Below are 23,033 nucleotides of genomic sequence, written 5' to 3'. Positions count from 1 at the left end.
GCCCCACCACCATTTTTTCAGCATGGAGACATGTGGTAGTGCTGATACACATGACATGGAAGGCTGCCGTAGCGTGTAAATTTTCGTGCTTCAGGACACTCAATTAATCAAGTCTGCTCCAACGTGCTAGAGAGCCAAGCAAATGTATGTGTATAAATGTTCATAGTTTCTCCCATCTGTTTAATCAGGTAAGCTGTGAAATGATGTGGCTGACTGAATATTTTTATAGTAAAAACAAGAGCCAAATGACAAAAAAAGATTTTTTTTAATTACTCATCTTTTTTAATAATATCTTTACCCAAGTGAAATGGATCCATCTTAGGGGGACTAGGATATTATTAAATATCTAGATGTTTCTAGTTTAGTTCCTGGTTCACATGTGTCCACATCAAGTGTCATTCCTGTGGATGTTATCTAGCAGTTTAAAGTATGAACTGCAAGAAAGATGCAACAAGGATGCTCCTGGAGAAAAGCAAGTATTCCCATTGAATGATTTTTAATGGTTATCTGATGTTCTTTCTCTTGATGAACATGTAAAGGCACTAGAATGTCAGCTTCTGAAGAGGGAGTTGATTCTCCTCTAGGAGTGGCCTTTGTAAGAAGAAATAGTGGAAGATTAGGGAAGAGTGGGCATTTGTGATTTAATTAAGGCCTTCCAACTAAAAGGAAGAAGGGGTGGGATGTGAAACTGGGGAAGAGGGCATAAGCGAAATTGGATAAGGACTACTACACTTTTACCATAAACCCATTTAATGGCAAAATGCAGTGGCTAGGATTTTGTTGTTGTGGTTATGGTTTATGACATCAGGGCTTTTCAGGGTGTTGTTTTAATAATTAAAATTAATGTTTTTTTTTTTTGTTTTGTTTTGTTTTTAATGAGCAAAATCTAAAACAGTCAACTGAAGGACTTTTGCATTGTCTACTTCTAATTGCTTTAAAGGGATTTACCAACTGGAATAAAAGAGATTTTAACCAGTTCATCAAAGCAAATGAAAAATGGGGCCGTGATGACATTGAAAATATAGCTCGGGAAGTAGAAGGGAAAACACCAGAAGAAGTAATTGAGTATTCAGGTAATATTTTTCTATTTTTAAATGAGTTTTATTGCATGAATGTATAACTAATTGGTAGTGGATTGTTCCTGGTGTATTTATTTTCCCAGTTTGAAAGTGTAGACATTTTTCATGTTTATACCGGGAATGTATCTTTATTTTTTGAGAAGTTCACATGTAACTTTTTGAAAAATTCAGGCTGGGAGCATATATCTGACTTGGGAATAGAACATGTATTTAGATACAAATAGATCCTCTATAGTTATAGGTGCAGTAAGATGTCCATCAACGTAGCTATTCCAGTCTATTTTCTTTTACAATCAACTGAGTTTTCAGATTCAGCTGTTTAACTTTTAATAAGACAGGGTTTTTTTCTATTTAAAAAACGAAAAAGCCCTTACTTTTGCAGAAGGAAAAGGTAAGTATGCCATTTGAAATTTAGTTATGATTCTTTTTTTCCTTCCTTCTAAGTAAACAGGCCTCCCAACATCTTTACATGCTACACTTTTAGAACATCACTGGGAGAGGGGCTTTTTGTATATGTTGCAATTGATGATAACGTAGTTCTACTTTATTCTTTAACTTAACATTTAAAGAAGGCAAATAGCACTGCTAAAGTCAAATCAGCTACTGCCTTCTTCTGAGACTTGAAGTGGCATTTCCCACTGTAATATCTGCAGGCTTCTGCAGTCAGAGTTTGAGTTGTTTACAGATAAACACTAGGCACTTGTGAAAATCCTACTAGCTGCCTGTCTGCATATTGGGTAGCTTGGTACCTTTTGAAAAACTGGCCCTGGTCTCTTTGCCTACAAGCAGACATTGCATTTGTTTTGGGATAAACCACTTTATCCCAGGACAAAGTGCAGTCCATCAGATGTCCATTTCTATTGTCTGGGGGGTAAATCCTAAAAAAGGTTAATGCCATAAGAAGTACTGACAGTTTATACTGGGATATGACAAAGTATCTGAATGGTTGTCCCAGGTTTATTTTGTGGAATCAGTGGCAAAAGCAGCAGTGAATTAAGCTGCTCACTTTAAACTCTGATTAGAGGGGTGATATGTATACACATCAGTCCTGGGGCAAATAGGCAGTATCCAGGGACAAATGCAACTAGCCTGACTGCTTAAACTTCTGTTCTTCCTCTTTCCTGCTCCACGGATGGAGGGATGGGGGAAAGACTGGCGAGTTTGGTTGCAGAAAAAATGGAAGATAGTAACATAGCAATACTGTTTCAATGAAGAATCACCAGCTTGATTTGGTAATGTAGTTCTTAGTACTAGTGCCATGGTGATTTGCTATTATACGTTTGGGATTTACGTATTAAGTAAAGGAAAAGGAAGTGAGCAATGTTTTAACAATTTATGATGAAAACCTTACTTTAACTCAACTTGTTCCAATTTGTCAAGTGTATGAGAAGAGGCTAACAAGTGACTTCTGGTTTTTAGCTGTGTTCTGGGAAAGATGCAATGAACTCCAGGACATAGAAAAGATCATGGCTCAGATTGAAAGGGGTGAAGCCAGAATTCAGAGGCGGATTAGTATAAAGAAGGCACTTGACACAAAGGTATTTGTCCTTTTTCAGGGTTGTTTTTTTCCTTTCAGTCTCTTCTTTAAGGCTAAATGGACCTAGCTTACCTGCCTTTGTAGGGATGTGATCTCTGCCAGGCTTAAATCACTCTTTTGTGGCCCAGGGGAAAGGGTGGAGTTCCTTTTTCTCAGTCATTGTTCATAAAGGGTCATCATTTCTCTCCATACTGTGGAAAAGTATTTGGAAGCTTGATAACTGCTCCACTGATTTGCTAATTTCTTCCTGTTGTGGATGATACCCACATTCTGCCAAACTGTTTATAAATGACTTAATCAACTGCTAGTTGACACCTCTCTTGTAGTTTGGCAACATGAATTATTCAGCATGTGAAATTCTTAACAGCCTACTATGTTCTTTGGAGCTGGGACAGTCAGAAATGAAATGGTGTCATTCTTCCAGGTATTGGGCCAAAATTATACTATCCAGAGTGTGGTGTCACAGTATTATTAAGTTAGAGTACTGTCACCTATTGGGTACAGCATGGGATAAAAGTTCATTGGCATAAGAATATACAAGCCTCCAATTCCTTTAGTGCACAGGAATTACCAAGACTTCATGAATTTGACAGTATACTGCACTGGAATTGTGACAGTGTTCTAACAATAAGAAATACTTACCTTCCACACCTTGTCTTTCTATAGAGCTCTACTGCTAAGCTACCAGTGGGATTTGAGTGACAGTTTTGTGGGTCTGATACTGCTGTTAGGGTGCAAAAATCTGTAGCTGGATCACTGATCGCCTTAACAAACATGTCTGAATCAGCTGTCCGTGTCCCTGTTCAGATATTGAAACGAGTAATTTCAGCACGAGATTGTGTCCCTTGGGGAAGAGTGATTTGCATGTATATATATTTTTATTGTTTCTCACCACTGGCTAAGATTTATTTAAGAAACCTAGGCTGAAAGTAAAGCACATTGCCTGCTAACACAGGTGTCCAGGTAATAAATGGTAAGATGGAAAGTGTCCATGGGAACATCCTACCAAATGCAAACCACAAATGACTCCGTAGCTCCTTATAACAATCTAATAGCTAAGGTACACAAGCACAAACTACAGCTTGGCAGAGGAAAAGAACAGGAGGAACTTACTTCCAAAATATTTTTAAATTGTCTCCATGGCTGGTGCATGTGAACTATATAACTTGATATAAAAAAATTGCGTATCTAATTATTTCATACCTTTGCTCAAATATTTTTCTTCCTTTTAGATTGGCAGATACAAGGCGCCTTTCCACCAGCTAAGGATATCATACGGGACTAATAAAGGGAAGAATTACACAGAAGAAGAAGATCGCTTCTTGATCTGTATGCTTCACAAGTTAGGATTTGACAAAGAAAATGTTTATGATGAATTGAGACAATGTATTCGGAACTCTCCCCAGTTCAGATTTGACTGGTTCCTCAAGTCCAGAACTGCAATGGTATGAGCTGATTTGGATCTGTTTAACTCCTGGATGAATTAGAAATTCTCATCTGAATACTGTTTTGTTCCTGAATATTTTTAGGAACTATCTGTACAAATGCTACCAAGGATGAAGTGGTTTCATAGCAGGTTGTGAGGCAAGGATTTTTGTGGGTGATACCTTTTATTAAACCTACTGTATGGTTGGGATGAAGTTCAAGTGCAAGACATTTTTCTTAGCAGGTTGACATTTAAATGTGTTTTTTTTTTTTTTTTTAATGTTTTAAGTTCTGATGGGAATGTAAGGCATGTAGGCAGCTGAAGGGGTATGATAAATTCATTTGTCCCATGGCTACATTGCTCATCAATATGCAGATGCCAGGTGCATGTGTGCATACAGTACATATTGGTGTGTGTGTGTATTTTCATGCAGTTTCAACATTTAACAATGTGTGTGTGATGTAATTTTTATGCTTTTATCTACTATATGGAACTCTTGCAAAAATCTTACTAAACGTAAGACAATTTGGAATTCAGAGCTCAGAAAATAGTTACTGCACACTTGTGACCATTCATATAATATATCTGTATCTATAATTACAGCAGTTCATATAGGGCTGATTAATTATAGATGCAGTTTGCATCATAGGAATATGCTTTTTATAGCCCAAAATTGAAAACTGGCATTAGGGTTTAATTTTTAAACCAGCTAATAGGGATAATTTAGGAATTAATTAAGCTTTTTAGACCATGGTGAAACCTTATTTTGTGGGTTTCACTCCAAACTTATTACTTTTTGTCTTAATGAGGTGAGATTTAATATTAATTTCTAAACTTCTGTATTTAATCATTCTAAAATGTAATAATTTGTCATAAGCAGTAATTATAGCAGCCCTAAGTTTATGAACTTTTAAAAATAAATCTTTAAGAAACCCCACAGGCTCCAATTAACGTAAAGTCTTGTTTGGAGATGGGTATGCTGTCGATTTTGAATAATCAAGTTAATGTGTTGTGTATAATCAGGAGCTGCAAAGGCGATGCAATACTTTAATCACTTTGATTGAAAGAGAAAACATGGAACTAGAAGAAAAGGAGAAGGCAGAGAAGAAGAAACGCGGACCAAAACCTTCTTCGGTGAGGTTTTTTCCAAACGTTGGCATCCTAAATGTCTCTTCAGCTGGTTTGATAACCTACACAGGCTACATCTCTGCTGTTCTAATATGTTAGTGGGTGCTGTATTGGCCGTCTGAGAAATGCTACCTAAGACATCATTCTGTCCCCCATGTGCTTCTGTGTCCCACTTATTAATTTTCCAGTTTAACTGTAGTTTTCAAACTCAAGTGCTTAACTGCAGCTTTCGGAGCCTATCTTCTAGGAAAGTAAATCAGAGTTGTTTAGCTTTTGGAAGCGTAATTTTAGGCACTTGAGACCAAAATTTTTAGACTTTTTGCTTAAAGCATCATGAATAGCAAAGATTCCACTCTGGACTTTGCCTCATGAATCAATACAGCTATCTGGTGAACCGACTGAGCCCCCATTCCTGTGGGTATATTTATTCATAAATACAAATACTATATTGGTGTTCTTTGCTTGTTAATCATGTTTGCGTTGTTACCAAATTTAATTTAGTAAGCCATCTGTATACATTTAGGATGCAGATGTGGTGTTCTTATGCAAAAAAACTGCTAAAGCTCTTATCAGCAGATACCTAGCATAATTGGACAACCCTATGGTTTAACTAAATTTGCTTAAACACATTAAAGTTATTGGTAAATTCAGGGTGCAGTTTAACAGAACAGCTGACCTCAGTGTTGACTTTCTGTTCTGTGACAGAACCATGACATTTTTGCTGATCAGCTGATCTGTTGGTTTTTTTTATTATTTTTTTTGGAGGGCAGGAGGCCCTAATAACACATTTACTGTATTTAAAATAAGTGCTTTCAGGGATACTTTATTAAAGGCCAGTAACTGATTAAGTAGGAGCTTGAATATGGAATTTTTTTTTGGCCTTAGGCTCCAATAAACTCCTGGTCCAAATCTGTTCCATCCTGCTTAAGTCCCTCTAAAAGGTTGCCATTCTTGTGCCTGAGTCTTAAGGCTAACATGAAGGCACAGTATACAAGTGAAAGTGTGTTAGGGACTCAAGCAGGGTTTGGTGTATCTTAAAAACAAGTATGTGAAGTGTGTGAGCTATCAGCAGTGTTTTCGCAGAGTAGATTTTAAGCTTTATCCTGCCACTAGAGGTTCAGGGGTCTTTTGGGGATTAAAATTGTGGTTAGTAAAATAAGTAAATGGTATCTATTTTTAGCTAGGTTTCAGAACACTTCCTGTTTTTAGAGTAGCTTAACTAATATCCAAGATGTGATACGTAAGTAAAAACATAAAGAGATTGTGCTGTACTGAATGCTTTCTACGCCCTAGTTGCATTAAGGTAGTTGCATTGATGCACCCCAACTATGAGCTGCCTTCTCCACCTGGCAGTTTAATGATGGTATAACATAATATTGTATGTGGTCAAAGGGAAACCACTTATGTAATGGGATTTTTTTTTCTCTCTTATAACCTAATAGAACATTCAACACTGGTTTCGAAGTTCCAACCCATAAAATGTGTGTGTGTGTTGTATATGTACATATGTATTTATCTAGATTTAGATGTAAAGGCAAGTGGCTTTACAGAACTCAGATTTGTTTCTCTTCGTATCTTCTATTTCCCCTTCACACTTTCTTCCAGTGAAAACAGTGTATCAACTTGTCAAACCCAAATCACTGGCAGTATGGGTAGGATAGGCACAGTGCCTGCTGTATTTCACGTCCTGCGTCTCCTAGAAGGAAGTGACAGAATACAGGAAAGATTTAACGGATGAATAGCTGATGTAAAATGACTATCAATTTTGTGTGCCTTAGATAATCTAAATCCCAGGAAACTTTTTACATCGATTTCCTAAAATCCAGAAATGGTGGTTGTTTGTTGCAAGTAATTGAGAGAACGTTTACACGCTTCTTCATAAGAAACATTTGGGTATTTTATAATTTGAGCAGAGTGTTTGAACAGGATTGTTTTAAATGTGATCTACAATTTAGGCTGGCACAGAGGCATGTTTTGAAAGACAAGGGTTGATTATTATTAGTTTTGAACTCCTGTTCTAGCCAGTTAATCTGAACCCATTTAAAAATATTGATTAAATATTGGGTTCTCATAATCTGTTTTAATATCCCATGTTAAGAGAATATTATTAATTCTTTACAAAAAAAAATTACTAATTTTTATATAAAAATTGTCTTTCAGGCACAGAAGCGTAAAATGGATGGTACTCCTGATGGTCGCGGAAGGAAAAAGAAGCTAAAGCTGTGAATGCTGAATTTTTATAATCACTAAATTTAAAAAGTAGTTCTTTAATTTACGGGTCTTCATAAGATGTACTGTACAATGCTCAACTATTATGTCATTAAAGGACATCGGGTTCATCTGTTTACTGAACTAGAAACATAGTACTTATTGTAGTTTCACTTTTTTAAATGCAACAGCTGTGCTGAATTTTTTTTACCATTAACACTTGAAGTAATAAAATAGGCTTCATTTATTAATACAAGGCTTAGACTTTTTTTTTTTAATAGCTCCACTGGAGTGTGAATGCTTGAGAATCCTGTAATGCACATGCTGTTTACATTGTAATAAGAGGGCTTCCAGGCCACCTTTCTCCCCAACTTGTTCTGGTTCCTACAAGCATATTTTGCAGTCAGAGGACTTTTGAGTGAATTGATAACATGTAACTGTAGTTAGTGCTTGATTCAAGTGTCAGCAGTTGAACAAAACAAATTTCTTTAACTTATAGGTCTCATCCTATAGAAAAAGAACTTAAGGTTAATTGCTCATAACCTGCACCTCCCTTGCCCCCCTCGTCAGCTGGGGAAAATCTGAAGTGTGAATTATGTGCAGGGAAAAGGGATCCCTACAGGTTTAGAAATTTTGGTGGGGAGGGAGGGGGGCAGGGGGGGAAGAAGAGGTAGAAGCCAACTGCTGTAGCTCTAGGAGCTGCTACTGTTGCTCCCTCCCCTCTCCTGCCCCCACCACCAGATTTTCTGTCCCGTGGGGTTCCCCTCCCTAGCTGTGCATTGGATCAGACCAACACAGCCATGGTCTCTGGCTCCAGAGCCAGGGTGCAGTCCCAGGCTTGGTGCACTGCCCAGGACCTGGTGCACTGGCTCAGCCCATGGGCCCCCTCCAGCATGTGGTGCTGGCAGCAAGCTTGGCTCCCTTGCTGCTACCACTTACTTCAATCAAAGATCATTTTGGGGTTTTTTCTTCAGGCTCCCCTTCAAAATCCAGGTGCATGTGATATGCAAGAAAATATGAGAACATTTCTGTGTGTTCTGTTTGTCACTGAAATAAATGCTATCAGTCACACAGAGTGGGAGTATTGTAAATTTTATTAGCACCTGTTAGGATGTGCTAAGACCTATCCTACAGTCTCTGACATTTTAACAATGTACTTGCATTTTTAAATTAGTTTTGACTGCCCTGTGACTTTTGTGTTAGACTGAGTTCAAGTATTTGGGGGTAAGCCCCTCTGCTCAACTGTAGGGTAAGCCCTAAGCACGGGAATTGCGATGGAACAGAGCTGCCCCATTGCAAGCTCACTCAGTCTCTGTTACATGAACTAACTGGTATGGATAAACCATCACAGGCATTTCCCAAAGAAAGTGAGATTCAGCATGTTTCCTGAAGGAGCTGCAAATTAACAACACAAACCAGAACATCTCAGTTTGAATGAAACATTGTTGTACTATACACTGGTCTTTCATCATGCATTAAATTCACCTTTTTAAATCTCCTCCTTAGGCCACACACAGTTGCCTTTATAGAGCACTAAGACGCGAACAAATAAAACAGAGCATTGTATAAGGTCTCTATAAAAACAGTTACTGTACAATTGCTGGGATATAGTGTAATAAGACAACACTTACTGAGTTCATACAAGCATGTTCTGTGCCCTTTGTCTATAACTTGCCTCCAGATGACTATCAATGGGTTAACCATGCTTTAACTGGGGAGCATACGTTCTAATACTCATTGTTCACATAACACACATCTTTTTGCCTGTTTTTAGAAAGTTGATGCAAGACTAGTGTCAAATCTGTAACAGAAGTCTAAGTAGCTCTCTTTGAATGCTGTAGCACCTTGTTAACCATATAAGAAAAATGGCTTTCAAATATACCTTGTTAAGTACAATTATGGTTTAAACGGTCTCCTGAGCCAGGTACTACAGCAGTTACTGATCTTACTGATTTTTAAAGCCAATTATTTCCCCCAAGCCCTAAAATTGATTCGCCTGCAATGAAAACTGCTGGAAATAGAATTCACACAAGATTAATACAGGCTGCAATTAGCAAAAGAATTGAGTGAATAATTTATTTGACACTTTTCTGAACAGTCCATTAGCATACTGCAAAAAAGTTTGTGTGTGTGGTTTCCTCACATAATTTGTAAACTACTCAGTATTTATAAGCAGTTTGAAAAAATTCATAGGATCGTTGAGCAGTGACTAGAAACATGTTGCTGCCTCTTGTTTTTACCATTAGAATACAAGCTCATAATGGAGATCTCCAAGAGAAACAGATTAAAGAACTTTTCTGCTTGCTGGAGCACATAAGTATTTTCTATTGCCATAGTGCGGTTTAGGTTGTGGCCTTTTCTGGCTTATTTAACTGCCTCTGTGTCAAGGCAGAATGGTGGGGTTCTGTCCTTCCCTGCCACTGCCTCCCATGTAGTTTCCACAAGCGACATATTTTGATAAGATGAGTGACCTGTATGTACCCAGGGGTTTAAAATCTTTATTGTTGTTGAGTAAAGTTTGTTTGCAGAAAGTGAACACCATCTATAGTGACACAACCCCAGGACCCTCACCAGGGAGCTGTTTGAAGAAACAAGTGATCCACTGACCCATTAACTACAACAAAGAAAGGATGTCTTGAAATAGAAAGAGAATGAAGCAATTTGTGTGTAGTGAGTACCCACCTTTTATCAGTTGTCACTGGCATGTGGGATTTCACTGTTGTATGGGCTTGCCTACACTGGGGAGGGTTCCCAAAATATCTACTTCAAGCCTATACACACTGCTATCTTGAGTATAAACCCCACTCCCAGTTGCATCTTGTGCTCTGCTTTCCCCAATGTGTTTGGAGCTTACCTGCATGGTGAATGCCATGCTCTCAGCCAGCAGCAGTCCTACAACTCCCTGTTCCTGTCTTTGGATTTTCTGCAGTTCTTAGATGGGCTTTGCCAAAGGAATCTTGAGGATGCATCACTGCTTGATTGTTAAGCATGGCACAATTGGGGGATAGCTCTGATAGTTCTTACTTGGACTCAGCTACTCTATCTCAAGAGCCACCCTAATCCGTGTCAGCATGCCCTCAGTCACTGTTTTTCAATGGAGTCAGTGTAGGCTTCTAATCCCTATTCCAGCAGTTCCCAAACTCTGACAGATTGCGCACCACCCATTTAAAACAATACAACGTTAAGTACCACCAGCAAATTTTTGTCGTATAAAATAATTATAATAAGTTTGTTAACGTGTACCACTGACAGGCTGTCTGCATGCCACTGGTGGTACTCGTACCAGATTGGAAACTACGGTCTATTCATTATGTACACGCAGAACAAAATTATTGTAGTTAATTGTAGCATATCAGAACCTAGTCATTCTGATCTGATTTGAGTCTTGCAGCTGTTAAAGGGGAAGATGCTTGTTGGGCACCAATGTCTCCTATTAGAAACTGACACAAACCTGTTTCATTCCAAAGGAGTGAAAATCCACCGTTTCTTAGTTCCTATCTTACAAAAACTATGACACCTACATACTGTACAAGTAACTAAAACCAACATCCCTTTGAAGAGCACCGGGCTTCTGTTGTGGATATAAGGCACATTTATAGCTGCACAATCTGGTTCTTAAAAGCTTTTTCTTTTTTGTTTTGAAAAAAAAAATGGCAGTTTAAACAAGTGCCAGCTCATTCTGGAAAACAGTTTTGACCTCTATAAGCAAGTCACTCACACTTGAACCTAACACACACACACACCTTCTTGCCTATGTTCAGAAGCAAGTAACAAGACTAACAGCAAAATCAAAGCAGTCGGTTCTGTGTCTCTGCAAAGGACTTAGCCAGGGTTAAGCATCTGTTTTTGTGATGAAATCGTATAATACGCTCTGAGAGCCCCTAGACTTCCGAGCTGTCACTACTGCTGTGTCCTGTGGTCACAGTTTCATTGCTGCTGGAGCAGGTAATGGATGGCTTTCTTTTCCCAGCAGAGGGCTGTCTCTCTCGCTTTAAAAAAAACACTATAAAGATAGTGGTGGAGATCAGAAGCAGCAACCCAGCTGCTCCTCCGGCAACAGGCACAATATTGTTTTCAGAGTCTTCACTGGCGATTTCCAGCACTGGCCTCTGATAATGCCCACCTGCTGGGAACAGATCTTTCTGGTTGATGTTGATTTTGTTGGAACGGTCAAGTGCTATATGCTGAATATTTGTGCCCCTGTTTTTATCTGCTCCAATGTCTTGGGACAGGCCAGGGGCAATTGGGTTAGCTCTCCGATTACGCTTCGAGGTCACGAGGCTGGTTTCTCTGCTACCAGGGGACAACACATGATGGTATTCTAGGCTTCTCTTGCCAATTGCTCTGTTTGCATTCGCTTTTGACCGAACCATGTAAATAGTATGAATGTACCATTCTCGGCCTGCTGCCACCTTAAAAAAAAAAAAAAATCCTTTGATTATAAATTGAAAGCGCAAGGACACTGAACAAATTCCAGAAGCATAAAGTAAATAATTCCTCTGGTAACAAGAAACTAAAGCAGGGCTCCTGATGACAATAGTTCAGGGGCAGGCAATTATTTTAATCGAAGGGCTGCTTACTGAGTTTTGGCAAGCTATCCAGGGCTGCATGACAAGCAGCCAGGGGCAGATGAATATTAATTTTGTGAATTTTTTAGGGGCCCCACAGGCTGGATAGAATGGCCTGGTGGGCTGCATCTTACCCACCCCTCCTCTAGTTACTTAGCTGTTTCCATCTGAGATGTGATACGGTAATGTTGTTCCCCAACTACAAGAAAAGTGAGGCTGCAATATAATTATTGGAGAATGTACCTGGAAAAGAGGAGCAGATGAGAGACTGAAACCATCAGAACCAGGCTGCTTTACTAAAGGAAGAGCATCTGTGTGGTCAATTGCCAATTTAGCTTGAAACTCCATGCTTCCAAAGGCTTTCGTCTGGGTCTCAGGCTGAGCCTTATCCTAGGAAAAGTAAATGTGCTGTTTCCAGATTAGCAAGTTTTTAACATCTAAATTACTGTAGAGGAAAAAAAAAGAACAAAAACAATTTACATACCAGGATCTTGAATCTGTACAGGAGAGAAGGTGAGTCAGCCAGGCATCCGTATTCTTTATTATCTGGACTGTACTTGGGCACGTACCCGTCAGCCCCAGTGCACAGAAAAACCTTTTCAATGTTACAGATGAAAGAGTTTCCTAGATTCTGAACAGGATCCACCATCACTCGGCCATAGATTTCAGACCCTAATAAAGGAAATGCAACCCATGTGACCACCATAGGAAATAATTTGTTTTCAATTGGACGAACAATAAATAGTTTATTTAAACAATAAAAATGCCATATGATTATTACAGCTTTGTAGTTAAGCACTCAGCTTAGAGAATAACAGTGGAAATAGCATCTGCCAACATGCATTAGTAGAACATAATGTCTTTATTACTGGCTTTGGTCCTTACTCAGTTAGATGATAGTGTTGATCTTGTGGTTTTTACTATGCAGTCCTTCAGTAACAATATCCTTTTTCCCTTTCTTATTGGGGTGTAACCCACATTCACATAAAAAGGGTATCCAACTTGATAGCTGTTATAGTCAAGTAATATGAAAAACTGATCCACCAGAGTGGTTTGGTTTCAAACTAAGGACACGAGTAAGAAAAAGTCTGAACAAAATGATTTTTGGTTCAGCGTTGGTTTATCTGAATTCCCCTAGAGTGCCAAATGTGTTGTGTAACACTGGGTGCAAATCAAGGTGAATGATGGCTATCATTGGGTTGAAATCCTAGAGTTACATCAATGAGCACTGCAGTGCCTGACTTCTGGGTAACTATGCTATGGCAAAGTAAATAGGCTCCTAAGAATAGGATTAATAGGATTCATGCTAAGCAGGGATCTCTACAAGTTAGCCAATAGGAAACACTGAGGAAAATGTGAGGAAACAGTACATCAAATGCAGCCACTCTCTGGAACTCACATAAGCATTCATCATTAGGGTATTATGTGGACAGCAATGGAGTATAGGCTATTTTTACCTTCAGTAAAAGCCACATCAGTTCCTTCTCCAAATCCCATGGAACCATCAGATATCCAGAGGTCCTTCTTGGAGAGCAAGAACATATGAGTATTGAGACTGAACTCAGCAGCTACTGGGTCACTGACCTGTGACAGAAATAATTAAAAATAATCATCACAAAGCTGCTTTGATATCTAGCTACAGCTTTACAAACATCACTGATTTAGTGATATTTTGCTAATTGGGTAACTCACTGCACTTCCCAAATCCTAACGTATAATGAATACAGGCAGTGCAGTATCAGACCTATTATATAGGAGATAAAACCACTAGCTGGTTGAGTTCTGACACCAATCTTATGCATGAGATCATAGTGCTAAAAGGAACGGAATGCATCTCCAACTTTCCTCACTCCATTAAAGAGGCAAACCAGTGTATTGGCCTTCTTTCAACCAATGTTCAGAGTTTGTAAAATGTTGTGTGAAATAGGACGTGGCCTGGGATACTAACATTTTCTGTTTCCCCAGGTATGAACACATGACCAGTTTCTCTGTGCTACCTGCAAAATCGACTGGAAGAATCCTTTGTATGAGTGAACGTGCATAGTGAAACTTAGCTGAGGGCATTAACTCATTTTCCCATCTCCAAACAACAGTCTGCAGTCAGAAATGGTTTTTGTTCAGATTCAAGCTCATGCTCTGAGGGCAAGAAGCTCCATCTACCATTCCTCAGTCTCTGTGTCATTCAGTTTTCTCCATGTATTAATAAAAATTGCAGGGAAACCCCCCAAATACTAGTGATACAGGCTTAGGGATTTGTTTTTTTTCTGGTAACTATTCAAAGCTTTGGCTCCCATAGCAATTTTAGCTCCTCTACTTGATGTCCAAACCTTGTTCCTTGCTATGGATGCTTAACTTCCTTTGTGCACAATATGGTTGTGCTGCTGATATGATAGAGGAAACTGCAGAAAATTTCTCTTGGAGCCTTACAGTCATAAATGGAAATTGTTCATTTAATTAATCTGTATTGAACTAACAAGAGTTCTGCTCACATAGGCAAAGACCTTCCAAACTGGGTGCTTCATAGTAGATGCCAAACCTGTTTTAAGATACCTAAAATGAGTGGCCTGATTTTCAAAAGTGCTGACTTCCCTGCAGCCCTGACTGAAATCGGTATGTCCTGCTTGGGTGCTTAATGCCTTTGAAAGTCAGGTCACTTTTGTAGGTACCTAAGTAAGCCTTCCAAAAGCTTAATTTTAGGAATTTTGAGAGTACAGGCCATGGTTAGAAAGTCAATGCTCAGTTCTACAATCCTTTAGCTCAAACTACCATATAGATATGCCTTATTCCACCCATGATGATGGATCTGAAGTACTGCATTTATTGACACCAGCACAGAAGGATTCTATGATTTGAGCAAGCATGTGTCCACATCTATAGGCCTGATTTCTCATGGCACCACTACAGGATCCTGTCAGTTTAATTCCATTACATTTAGTTTAGCCTCAGCTTTAGACAACATTCAGAATTGTGGAGCTCCACGTTATGAAAAACAGCATCTGATTTTCAATTCATGCACTTTTTAGTCTCCCTGAACAGCTCGCAGAGGCTGCTTAGTGCAAAATATCACTGAAGGGGTTGGGCCCTGGGCTATGACAAACCATGAAATAAACAACTGAAAAGAGCTCTCAATTACATTGGATCTCAGTGTACCACAAGCCATAAGCACTGCTCTACAGCTATCTGACTACTAGGAGTTCAATATTAAGGACAAGATGACCTAATGACCTGGGAGATTCTCTTTAGTCACCTGCTACTGCAGGCAACTATGTCTGGGCCACCTCCCTCATTAGCTAATTAAGCTCCATCTCATAACTGGCTAGTTTTTTACCTTTTGCCTCTACTTCTTTGATAAGAAAGCTCCTCCAGAACCTCAGTCCTCCAAGTGAGTCTCCTTCTAATTTCCTGCATGAATTGATTTTTAGTCAGTTTATGCCCACTTGTTTGTGTGCCAAGAATGTTCATCTCTGAACAAAACACAATACCATACCTGTTGGAACCGAATATCTAGCTCGAAGGTGATTGGTTCCTGAGGGTTACAGATGATGGGAAGGGTATATTCCTTGTTGGGTGCAGCAGTACAAGGGAGAAATTTCACAGTATAAGTACCAGAGTAGTCTCGTACCTGGCAAAAGAAACACACTGTTAGAAAGTGCACATTTCTACAGGCTCTGAACAGCTAACACTGCAGTTCAACATATATACCATCATTTCCAAGGCCAGAGGTTTAGATGATCAAATGCCAGCAATGAAATTTGGGTGCCTACATACTTTTGGAGGGTATGGGCATGAAAGTCTATAATAGAGATGTTTCATTCTAGGTAGGATATAGATTCAAAATACAAGGGTCCTCTCCCTGGATGTCTACATGCGCAATTAATGTGAAGCAATAAACTCTGACACATATCGTGTAACATTCACCACATTTGAATGTGTGCCTGGAACAGCAGCGCACAGCCCCGAGGGTGCCACAGTGTGCCACACTGAGCCATGAGGGTGCCACAGTGTGGGGCTAGCTGGCAGGCAGCCCCTCCCTGAAGCACCCTCAGGCCCCAGCCAGCCCTATCAGCGTCTACATGTACAATGCTGCACAGTAAACAACTCCGTAGTAGAATAGTACTTGCAATGCGAGTACAAGTACTATCCTACGACAGAGTTTACTGTGGCCTACTAGGGCTGCACATGTAGGCACGGAAACTTTACTGTGGAGCTAATTAGGCAGCTCTGCATTAAACATCTCATGTAGATGTGCCCCTTGCTACCTTCCTGCTTCACAGGCTAGTAGAATCCAGACTATACTGGGGCACTTCAGATAAACTATTTTCTCAGGGATGCAGTGATGGGGTATTGGATAGGGTCAGAACAGGGAAGAGGACCTGGTCTTATTCCAAGCTCTATAGCTGGCCTGTTGCATGACCCTCCCACCCAGGCAGTGAAATTCCCCTTAACTCTGCTTCTATAAACTTGGAGGTTTATTCTGGGCAAACATGCATTATTTTGGGTTATTTCAAATCTACAGTCCTGCGAGCCAAGGGTGGTCAGAAGATTTTACACAGCAGAATTCAAATGTAATGCTGCAGTGATCTTTCAAGTGCTATTTTCCCTCAAAGCCATTTAATTTTCTTATCTATATCAAGCAGCCTGAAAATAACCAAAAGCATAATTCTCCTCTTTCCATAGTGTTCCTCCTTTATTTAATCCAATGCTGAGCTCCAGCCCTGCACTGGAATCCAGGTAGGCTCAGCATCTGCCCACACACACTGCACTGTAGAGTCAGTCACTGCCTTACGTATTTGCTTCTGTGACCCTCACACCTGTCCAAGCAGCATTCTCTGGTCTGCTCAGAAGGAGACGGGACCAATTAACTCTCATCTTGAACAAGGCTCTAATCTGGGCAAATCACTTGCCCTTTCTGGCAATGTATATGGGAGGTAATGCAAGCTAGGGACCCCAGAAGGGGTTATGATTATTCATTATGTAAAAAGAAAGTATGAAGTGAACATCAACAGTCTGAACAGCTTTGAGAAGGAAAGAACTAAATTACCCCTGTCATTGTTATATACTAGAGTCAGTCTAACTGGATGGATTCTGACTGGTCTTCCAATGCAAACTGCTGCACAGACAGCTTTCACCTGAATATGAGTGAATGTTGACCTGCACTCAGAAAGCCCTCTGTCTCCCATATCCAGCTCCCCATATACACTCACAGCAAAGTCTGAGATAAAGGTCCACTGCTGAACAGGCTGGTGGAAAGTTGGCTCGCTTCGCAAGAGACTCAGTGTAAACGTGAGACCAGGGTGATCAGCAGACATCACCATTGAGGATAATGAAGTTCCTGTAAAAGCAAATGGCAAGTTATGAGCTCCTTATACAAGAGGGCTCAGACTCAGTCAGCATACAGCAACTGAGGAAATACACAAACCCAGGAATTACCCAGCACTCGTGAAGAGAGTGATGTTCATTTCATTTACTCTGTTGAAACAAGCTTGTTATTACAAAATACTGGCGCTCATGAAAAAGCAGCACTACTGACAATTCTAGAGATGTCAGCCCAGGAGGATGAATGAGGCTCTTACCTGGGTGAGACATTACCAACTGTCCTCGGAAATGAATTTCTGTCCTGAAGTTCACAACCAGTCGCCCTTCATCATTGATTCTCATGCTGGTTGGGTAGAGAGATCCTAAAAAGAAGAAAATCTGTCATGTCTATCAAGGACTGTTCTTTCACCGGCCTTTCAACAAAGGTCCTTTGGCTAGTTTAAGCGTTTAGAAACATGAAGTATGCTGCACACTTGCATCACTCACTGGGTGACCTATTCCCTCTCCTCCACCCCCATTACACTCAGATCCCCAGACTACTAGATTTCAACAGATATACAATGATTTACACTGTAACACAAGAACTTCTGGCCCCATGTGCTGTGAGATTACTCTTTAGCAGGTGCTCATTAACAGAGGCATCCACACTGGATTTACTGCTTTGCAAAAATGAATCCATCAGATACTTTGCCCCCCAGAGGTGGTCTGTGGGAGCAAATCGTCTATCATCCAAAGCGTGTATCTTCTTTGTTTTTTTCTTCTTCAGTGTTTGGTAGACTTAAAAGGGGGAAAGATTTTATACAATAGTGCCAATGCCACATATAATTAAAAAAGAAAACATTGGGCATTTTAATAGTAGGAATCAGCCTTGCTGGTACTTCCTCTGTGATTTTTAAGGCCAGGAAGCAGCCCAAGTTATTCACACTACCTACTCCAGGATTCCTGCACTGAAGACGGGATCCTGGCGAAATAATGTTTAATCATAAGGAAAGCTCTTATTCCTCACCCTGGAGCTCTGATTCTGGGGGGCTGCCTATGCCGTCTTTCCACAGGATGGCAGTATCATACACAAAGGTGAGTCGTAGTTCAGACTGCAAGTCAAAGTGCTGCCAGCCACCAACCGCTACAGGAGAGTGAAAGACGTAGGAGACATAGAGGGGGATGCGCAGTGTGACATAAGACTGCACCAGGTTTAACACCTGAAAAACACCAGGGCAGAAGGTTACTGCTTTCATGTCTAACCCCGAGAAGGTAGAAGAAAAACATGGCAGTGAGCCTATGGGCTATTCTAACAGTAACAAAGAGCCTCATTCTCTATCTTCAGTCAGTCAAATTTACGGAAGGTCTTTCTTTTACACTCCTCACTAGACAGGCTTACACATCTGTTCTTCATTTTGGATATGTTCTGAGGCATATGAAAAGAACTGGAGTTCTGGCATTGACTAAAATCAGACAGGCACTCGTGCATTTCTGGCAAACCACAAGGCAAGCCAACATTGCCCTGAGAGTTGTTCCACACTGTAAAGAAATAAAAGGGTCTAGAGAAATATCCATGACAGTGTTGAATTGAGATTACCAATCTCATATTCCCTGGAGACCTTTTTCAAACCTACAAAGCCAGTGCTCTTTCAGAATTAGCACCAATTACAGTTTTGGTTCTTTTGCTTTCATTCCTTTCATAATTAATTGCAAGATGTGTGACGATTAGAGCTGGATTAATCTAAAGGTCAGATCTGGATAGCCGTGTACTTTGGGGGTGGTCAAAAACTGCACCTGGATCCAGAACCAGGTTTTCCAATGGCACCTGTCTGTACAATAGATTGAACCAAAACTTCACATTTTAGCACCTTTAAACTCTGCTGTTTGAAAATATTGTCCGAATTTTATAGTTCGAGTTTCTCTCTCTCTCTCTCTCTCTTTCCTGGGTCCATACAGAGGCTGTAGTGGGTATGACAGAACAGATAATATACTTGCTACTTTCCACTATTCTGATCTCAACAAAGTACCCGACATTTGAGGACTCCATACATAAAGAAAAATCAACCAAGTGGTCAATCCCAGACATGCAGGGCCACACAGACTTTTAGAAGCTCATAGCTGTGCGCTAAATATTCACCCAAAGGACTTTGCAGTTTGAGGCCCCCCCAACTCCAAGGCCTGGTCCCTTTGAATTTTTTATTTATAGTTCGAACATTTCCATGCATCAGGTTCCTTCCTGTCCAGTCACAGAACTTCATCACAAACTGTGTGCGCCTAAGTTGGACAGTCTAACAATTCACACATAGCATCTGGGATTGTGGTCTGATAAGCTCAGGAAGATGGTTCCCCATATTTTGAATGGGGTTTTGAAAATTTTTTTATTTCCCCAGCATGCAGTCTTCTTGATGGCTGTCACTTACCCTACAGACTCTCCCCCAAGAGAAGACTGGGTGGTCACCTTGTTGGGGTCACCTGACTCCCAGTTGTCTTTCCTGCCTGGTGCAGGGGGCTGGACCTGATGATCCCCCAAGGTCCCTTCCAGCCTCACAATCTATGAATCTACAGCAGCATCTTAGAGTCCATTATTGCTAAATAATGCTAAAATGCATTATTATAATTATTGCTAGAATGCACATTTGTCAGCGATTACCAAATGGCAATCGAATGTCACCACAAGTTCATGAATGGCAGGTTCCACCGAATAGTTTCTATGCCATCTATTTTCCCCTGAAGTTTTAAAGCAGCACTTATATTATACATTAATACCAATTCACTTCCCTGCTAGGGCATTTGTCAGGCTTCCTAGTTAAAGGAGCACTGCTGTTAAGGCCCCAGGCAAATGTTCAGCTAAAGGTACAATGGGATCTGAACCATGATCCAACAATCATGCCTCTGCCATGCTACACGTACAACTCCACATCCCAACAGTGCCATATTGCCAGTGCAGGGAATGCCTTGGGATCATGGCAAGCTGGGTGCATGGTGTCCCCACAGCTGGGAGACTTGGTCAGGTGACTGGGACATTTTTTGTGTAATAACTTCGTGACTTATTCCCCGTTTTATGCTACCATTAATTGAATGAATGTTTGTCCTGGTTACTACTTAAAAGGGGATTAGGCCTTAAGAGTGTGCCAGAGACCTTGTCTCAGGAACAAGTAGTGCTCCTGTGGAACTCACAATTGGCAAGCAGCCTTTTTTGCTCTTTTTTCACTCTTAAATTAATTCAGAGGAAATACAGAAAGGGGATTTGTGGTGAGGCAAATAATTACAGCAGACATGCTGAAGTGGGGTCAGCAATGCAAGGTGCATGCTGACTTATGAGAAATGTTGAGAACTGACAGTGACTGGGCAATTTTCCAAATTGCTTTTAAATTGCTTTTGGTTGGTCAAATAATATAGGAACTGCTGCAATATCAAGAAGCTCTAGGGTTTCTGAACTCTTCTGGAAGATGCTAGAAGATTTGTGCTCCAGATAACCAATGCAAATGATCAACATGACAGCACAAAATACCTTTAAGGATTTTATTAGGAAGGGTTTGGTTAAGGCATAGGACTACATCCTATTTCACTATATTGGATCTTCTGTCCGTTGGGCAACTGTCCTAACCACCAGACTACTAGGCAAAAATTGGGAGGGTCTTCCTTGTTTCCCTGCTAGTCATGGTTTCACAGTGACTAAAATTTTGGGGCTTACCCAGCCTTACAGGCCTACTCAGGGATTTCTATTTCCCTGTGTACCTGCCTGTCCACAGCACAATCCTAGTGAGCCTGCTCAGTGGGAAAACTGTGACTGTGCGTGCACCACTCAAGCATGTAAAATAAAATGGGATTTAGTCTTTTGTTTTTCAAAACTTAAGGCCCAGAAGTGAGTGCTGCTGCTTTGATACATACCTGGCCATCTGTGCCAATGGAGCCACCACAGTCAGCCATCAGCTCTGACATGTCATAGTAGCTGTTAAACTCCCAGAGACAAGCTTCCAAGTTGAGGTTGCGGTAGAAACGCAAGGTCTTGGCAGATCGCAGGAGGTTGCTATACTGATAGGGTGAAGTTTCCCCAATCACTTCAGGGTTCTTGGTGCTCTCTGTCAGGAAGCCATGTTTGGTTGGGATCTCATTATAGTCCAGCAGGTTGGAACACTTATGGTTGCCTACTCGAGTGCCATCAGGGCTGAGAGTCAGCTCGAAATTGGATAATGGATGAGTTGAAATAACAGGCAGCATTCCTGAAACATAAGGCACGCCATCCACTTGCTATCGTGAACTGAGAAGACTGACTGCTCAACTGTTCTAAGCACATAGTAAACCTACTTTCTTTGTGGATGCTATTAACTTGGTAGGATGAGAATCATCTTTCGACTGTAGAGAGAAATTCTGAAGCTAAGTCATACATGAACTTGATATATCTGAGTATGGAGAGACAGTGTGTGCGTAAAGGATTTACTACTTGGTTCCAGATGTCTTTTCATGGGGCAGTAGGTGTATGTGAAGTATGCTCTGTTTATTAACTGCACTTATTTCACTAGCTGCACCTATTTCACTAGCTGCACCTTCTATTAAACTACACCTAAGGGATGTTTTTTGATAAATCATTATTTCCCTTACATCAATACCCTCCCCCACAGTAAAAACCCCATTGCTGAGAGCAAATGTTATGCTTGAGAAAAACATTAGTTTGATAGAGTTAAAAGATATAGTGCATTAAAGTGTTAAATACAATTTTTAAAAACAATTGTCTAGATACCTATTCCTGTCACCATCAGTGTAGCAGTGTTACAAAGGACGACATGGAAACCTTGACTTCACTAAGAAAGTGAAAAACTGCTAAATATAGTTGGGCAGAGTAGAGTTAGAGCTAGATGATGCCATGGTGCCCTCTTCTAGGTTAGTGTGTATTAGGGAAGTAAGCTACTGCCAAAAAAAAATTTCAGTAAATGTCTTATTCCTATGCTGCTAGGGAAGTCTTCCACATGAACATATATCAGGCAAAGCTATTTCCAATAGCTGCAGAAGCCACTGGTATAGCTCAAACATGCTTTCTAAAATAGTATTAAACAATTCTCCATCCCATCTGTACTATGTCTACATTATTGCTGAACACCCATCTTCCTAATGTAGATGGCCCAGGAGAAGTTGCCACATGAATAAACAGAATGATTTCCATGGGTGTGTTTGTGTATGCGTCTCTTCTGTAAAAATAAGAAGTAAAGTAGTCCAAGATTTTCCCCTTGCTTTGGATAAAGCAACTGAGGGCATGGAAAAAAGTACATTTGCAGCAAGATCAAAAGGCAAGGGAAACATGCATGAGCATGCTGTAACTTTCATGTCTTTCACATCTGCATGACCCTATAGCAATATAAGTGACCTAAACTGTGGTTACTTTGGTTCTGGATGAAGCAGCACAGATGGGATGGTTTTGTTATACTCGTATCACTACAGAATCACACTGGTATAATAGTTGCAGTGTAACGGCTCATCCCAGTATTCTTTCATAGCTACGCAATTTTTACATCTAACCATTCCCTAGGTTTTTCAAACATTTATCACACTTGGTTCTACTAGAAACATTATAACTACCCTGTTGGAAGCTGGTGTCTTCCAATTATGATTTTTACTAACACAGTAATATGACACTTTCACCTCCAGAACCACATTAGCGCAAAGCACAGCCATGGATAGATAGAACAATAGACTGTTTTAAAGAGGCAGGGGCAGCAGTGTGAAGGGGTGTTTTTAGAAGTGTGCATTAGGTGATTCACTGTAACTGGTGTATAATTTTAAACCTGAAAGAATCA

At 40.3% G+C, this 23,033-nt stretch overlaps 2 protein-coding genes across 2 annotated transcripts in view; one reads left to right on the top strand and one right to left on the bottom strand.

Annotated features, from left to right (window-relative positions):
- Window positions 1-156: 156 nt before the first annotated feature.
- On the top strand, window positions 157-7,629 carry LOC102380063 (SWI/SNF-related matrix-associated actin-dependent regulator of chromatin subfamily A member 5-like). Its single transcript, XM_006038087.3, has 5 exons — window positions 157-1,073; window positions 2,499-2,617; window positions 3,849-4,061; window positions 5,066-5,176; window positions 7,331-7,629. The coding sequence occupies exons 2-5, from the start codon at window positions 2,546-2,548 to the stop codon at window positions 7,394-7,396; spliced, it is 462 nt and encodes a 153-aa protein (XP_006038149.3). The 5' UTR covers window positions 157-1,073; window positions 2,499-2,545; the 3' UTR covers window positions 7,397-7,629.
- Window positions 7,630-8,463: 834 nt separating this feature from the next.
- LOC102379812 (FRAS1-related extracellular matrix protein 2-like) overlaps window positions 8,464-23,033 on the bottom strand; it is a gene marked incomplete at its 5' end in the record, with an annotated part of 138,667 nt that continues 124,097 nt past the window's right edge. Inside the window, 9 exons of the mRNA XM_006038086.2 lie at window positions 8,464-11,790; window positions 12,190-12,336; window positions 12,431-12,618; window positions 13,404-13,530; window positions 15,434-15,568; window positions 17,151-17,278; window positions 17,520-17,624; window positions 18,269-18,461; window positions 21,133-21,464. Coding sequence (XP_006038148.1) covers window positions 11,260-11,790; window positions 12,190-12,336; window positions 12,431-12,618; window positions 13,404-13,530; window positions 15,434-15,568; window positions 17,151-17,278; window positions 17,520-17,624; window positions 18,269-18,461; window positions 21,133-21,464 — 1,886 coding nt within the window. The remainder of the gene's footprint in view (window positions 11,791-12,189; window positions 12,337-12,430; window positions 12,619-13,403; window positions 13,531-15,433; window positions 15,569-17,150; window positions 17,279-17,519; window positions 17,625-18,268; window positions 18,462-21,132; window positions 21,465-23,033) is intronic.

The sequence above is a fragment of the Alligator sinensis genome, unplaced genomic scaffold (assembly GCF_000455745.1).
Source record: "Alligator sinensis unplaced genomic scaffold, ASM45574v1 scaffold1854_1, whole genome shotgun sequence".
Classification (NCBI taxonomy): domain Eukaryota; kingdom Metazoa; phylum Chordata; order Crocodylia; family Alligatoridae; genus Alligator; species Alligator sinensis.
The sequence above is the reverse complement of the archived record's forward strand: the minus strand, read 5'-3'. Positions and strand labels throughout refer to the sequence as shown.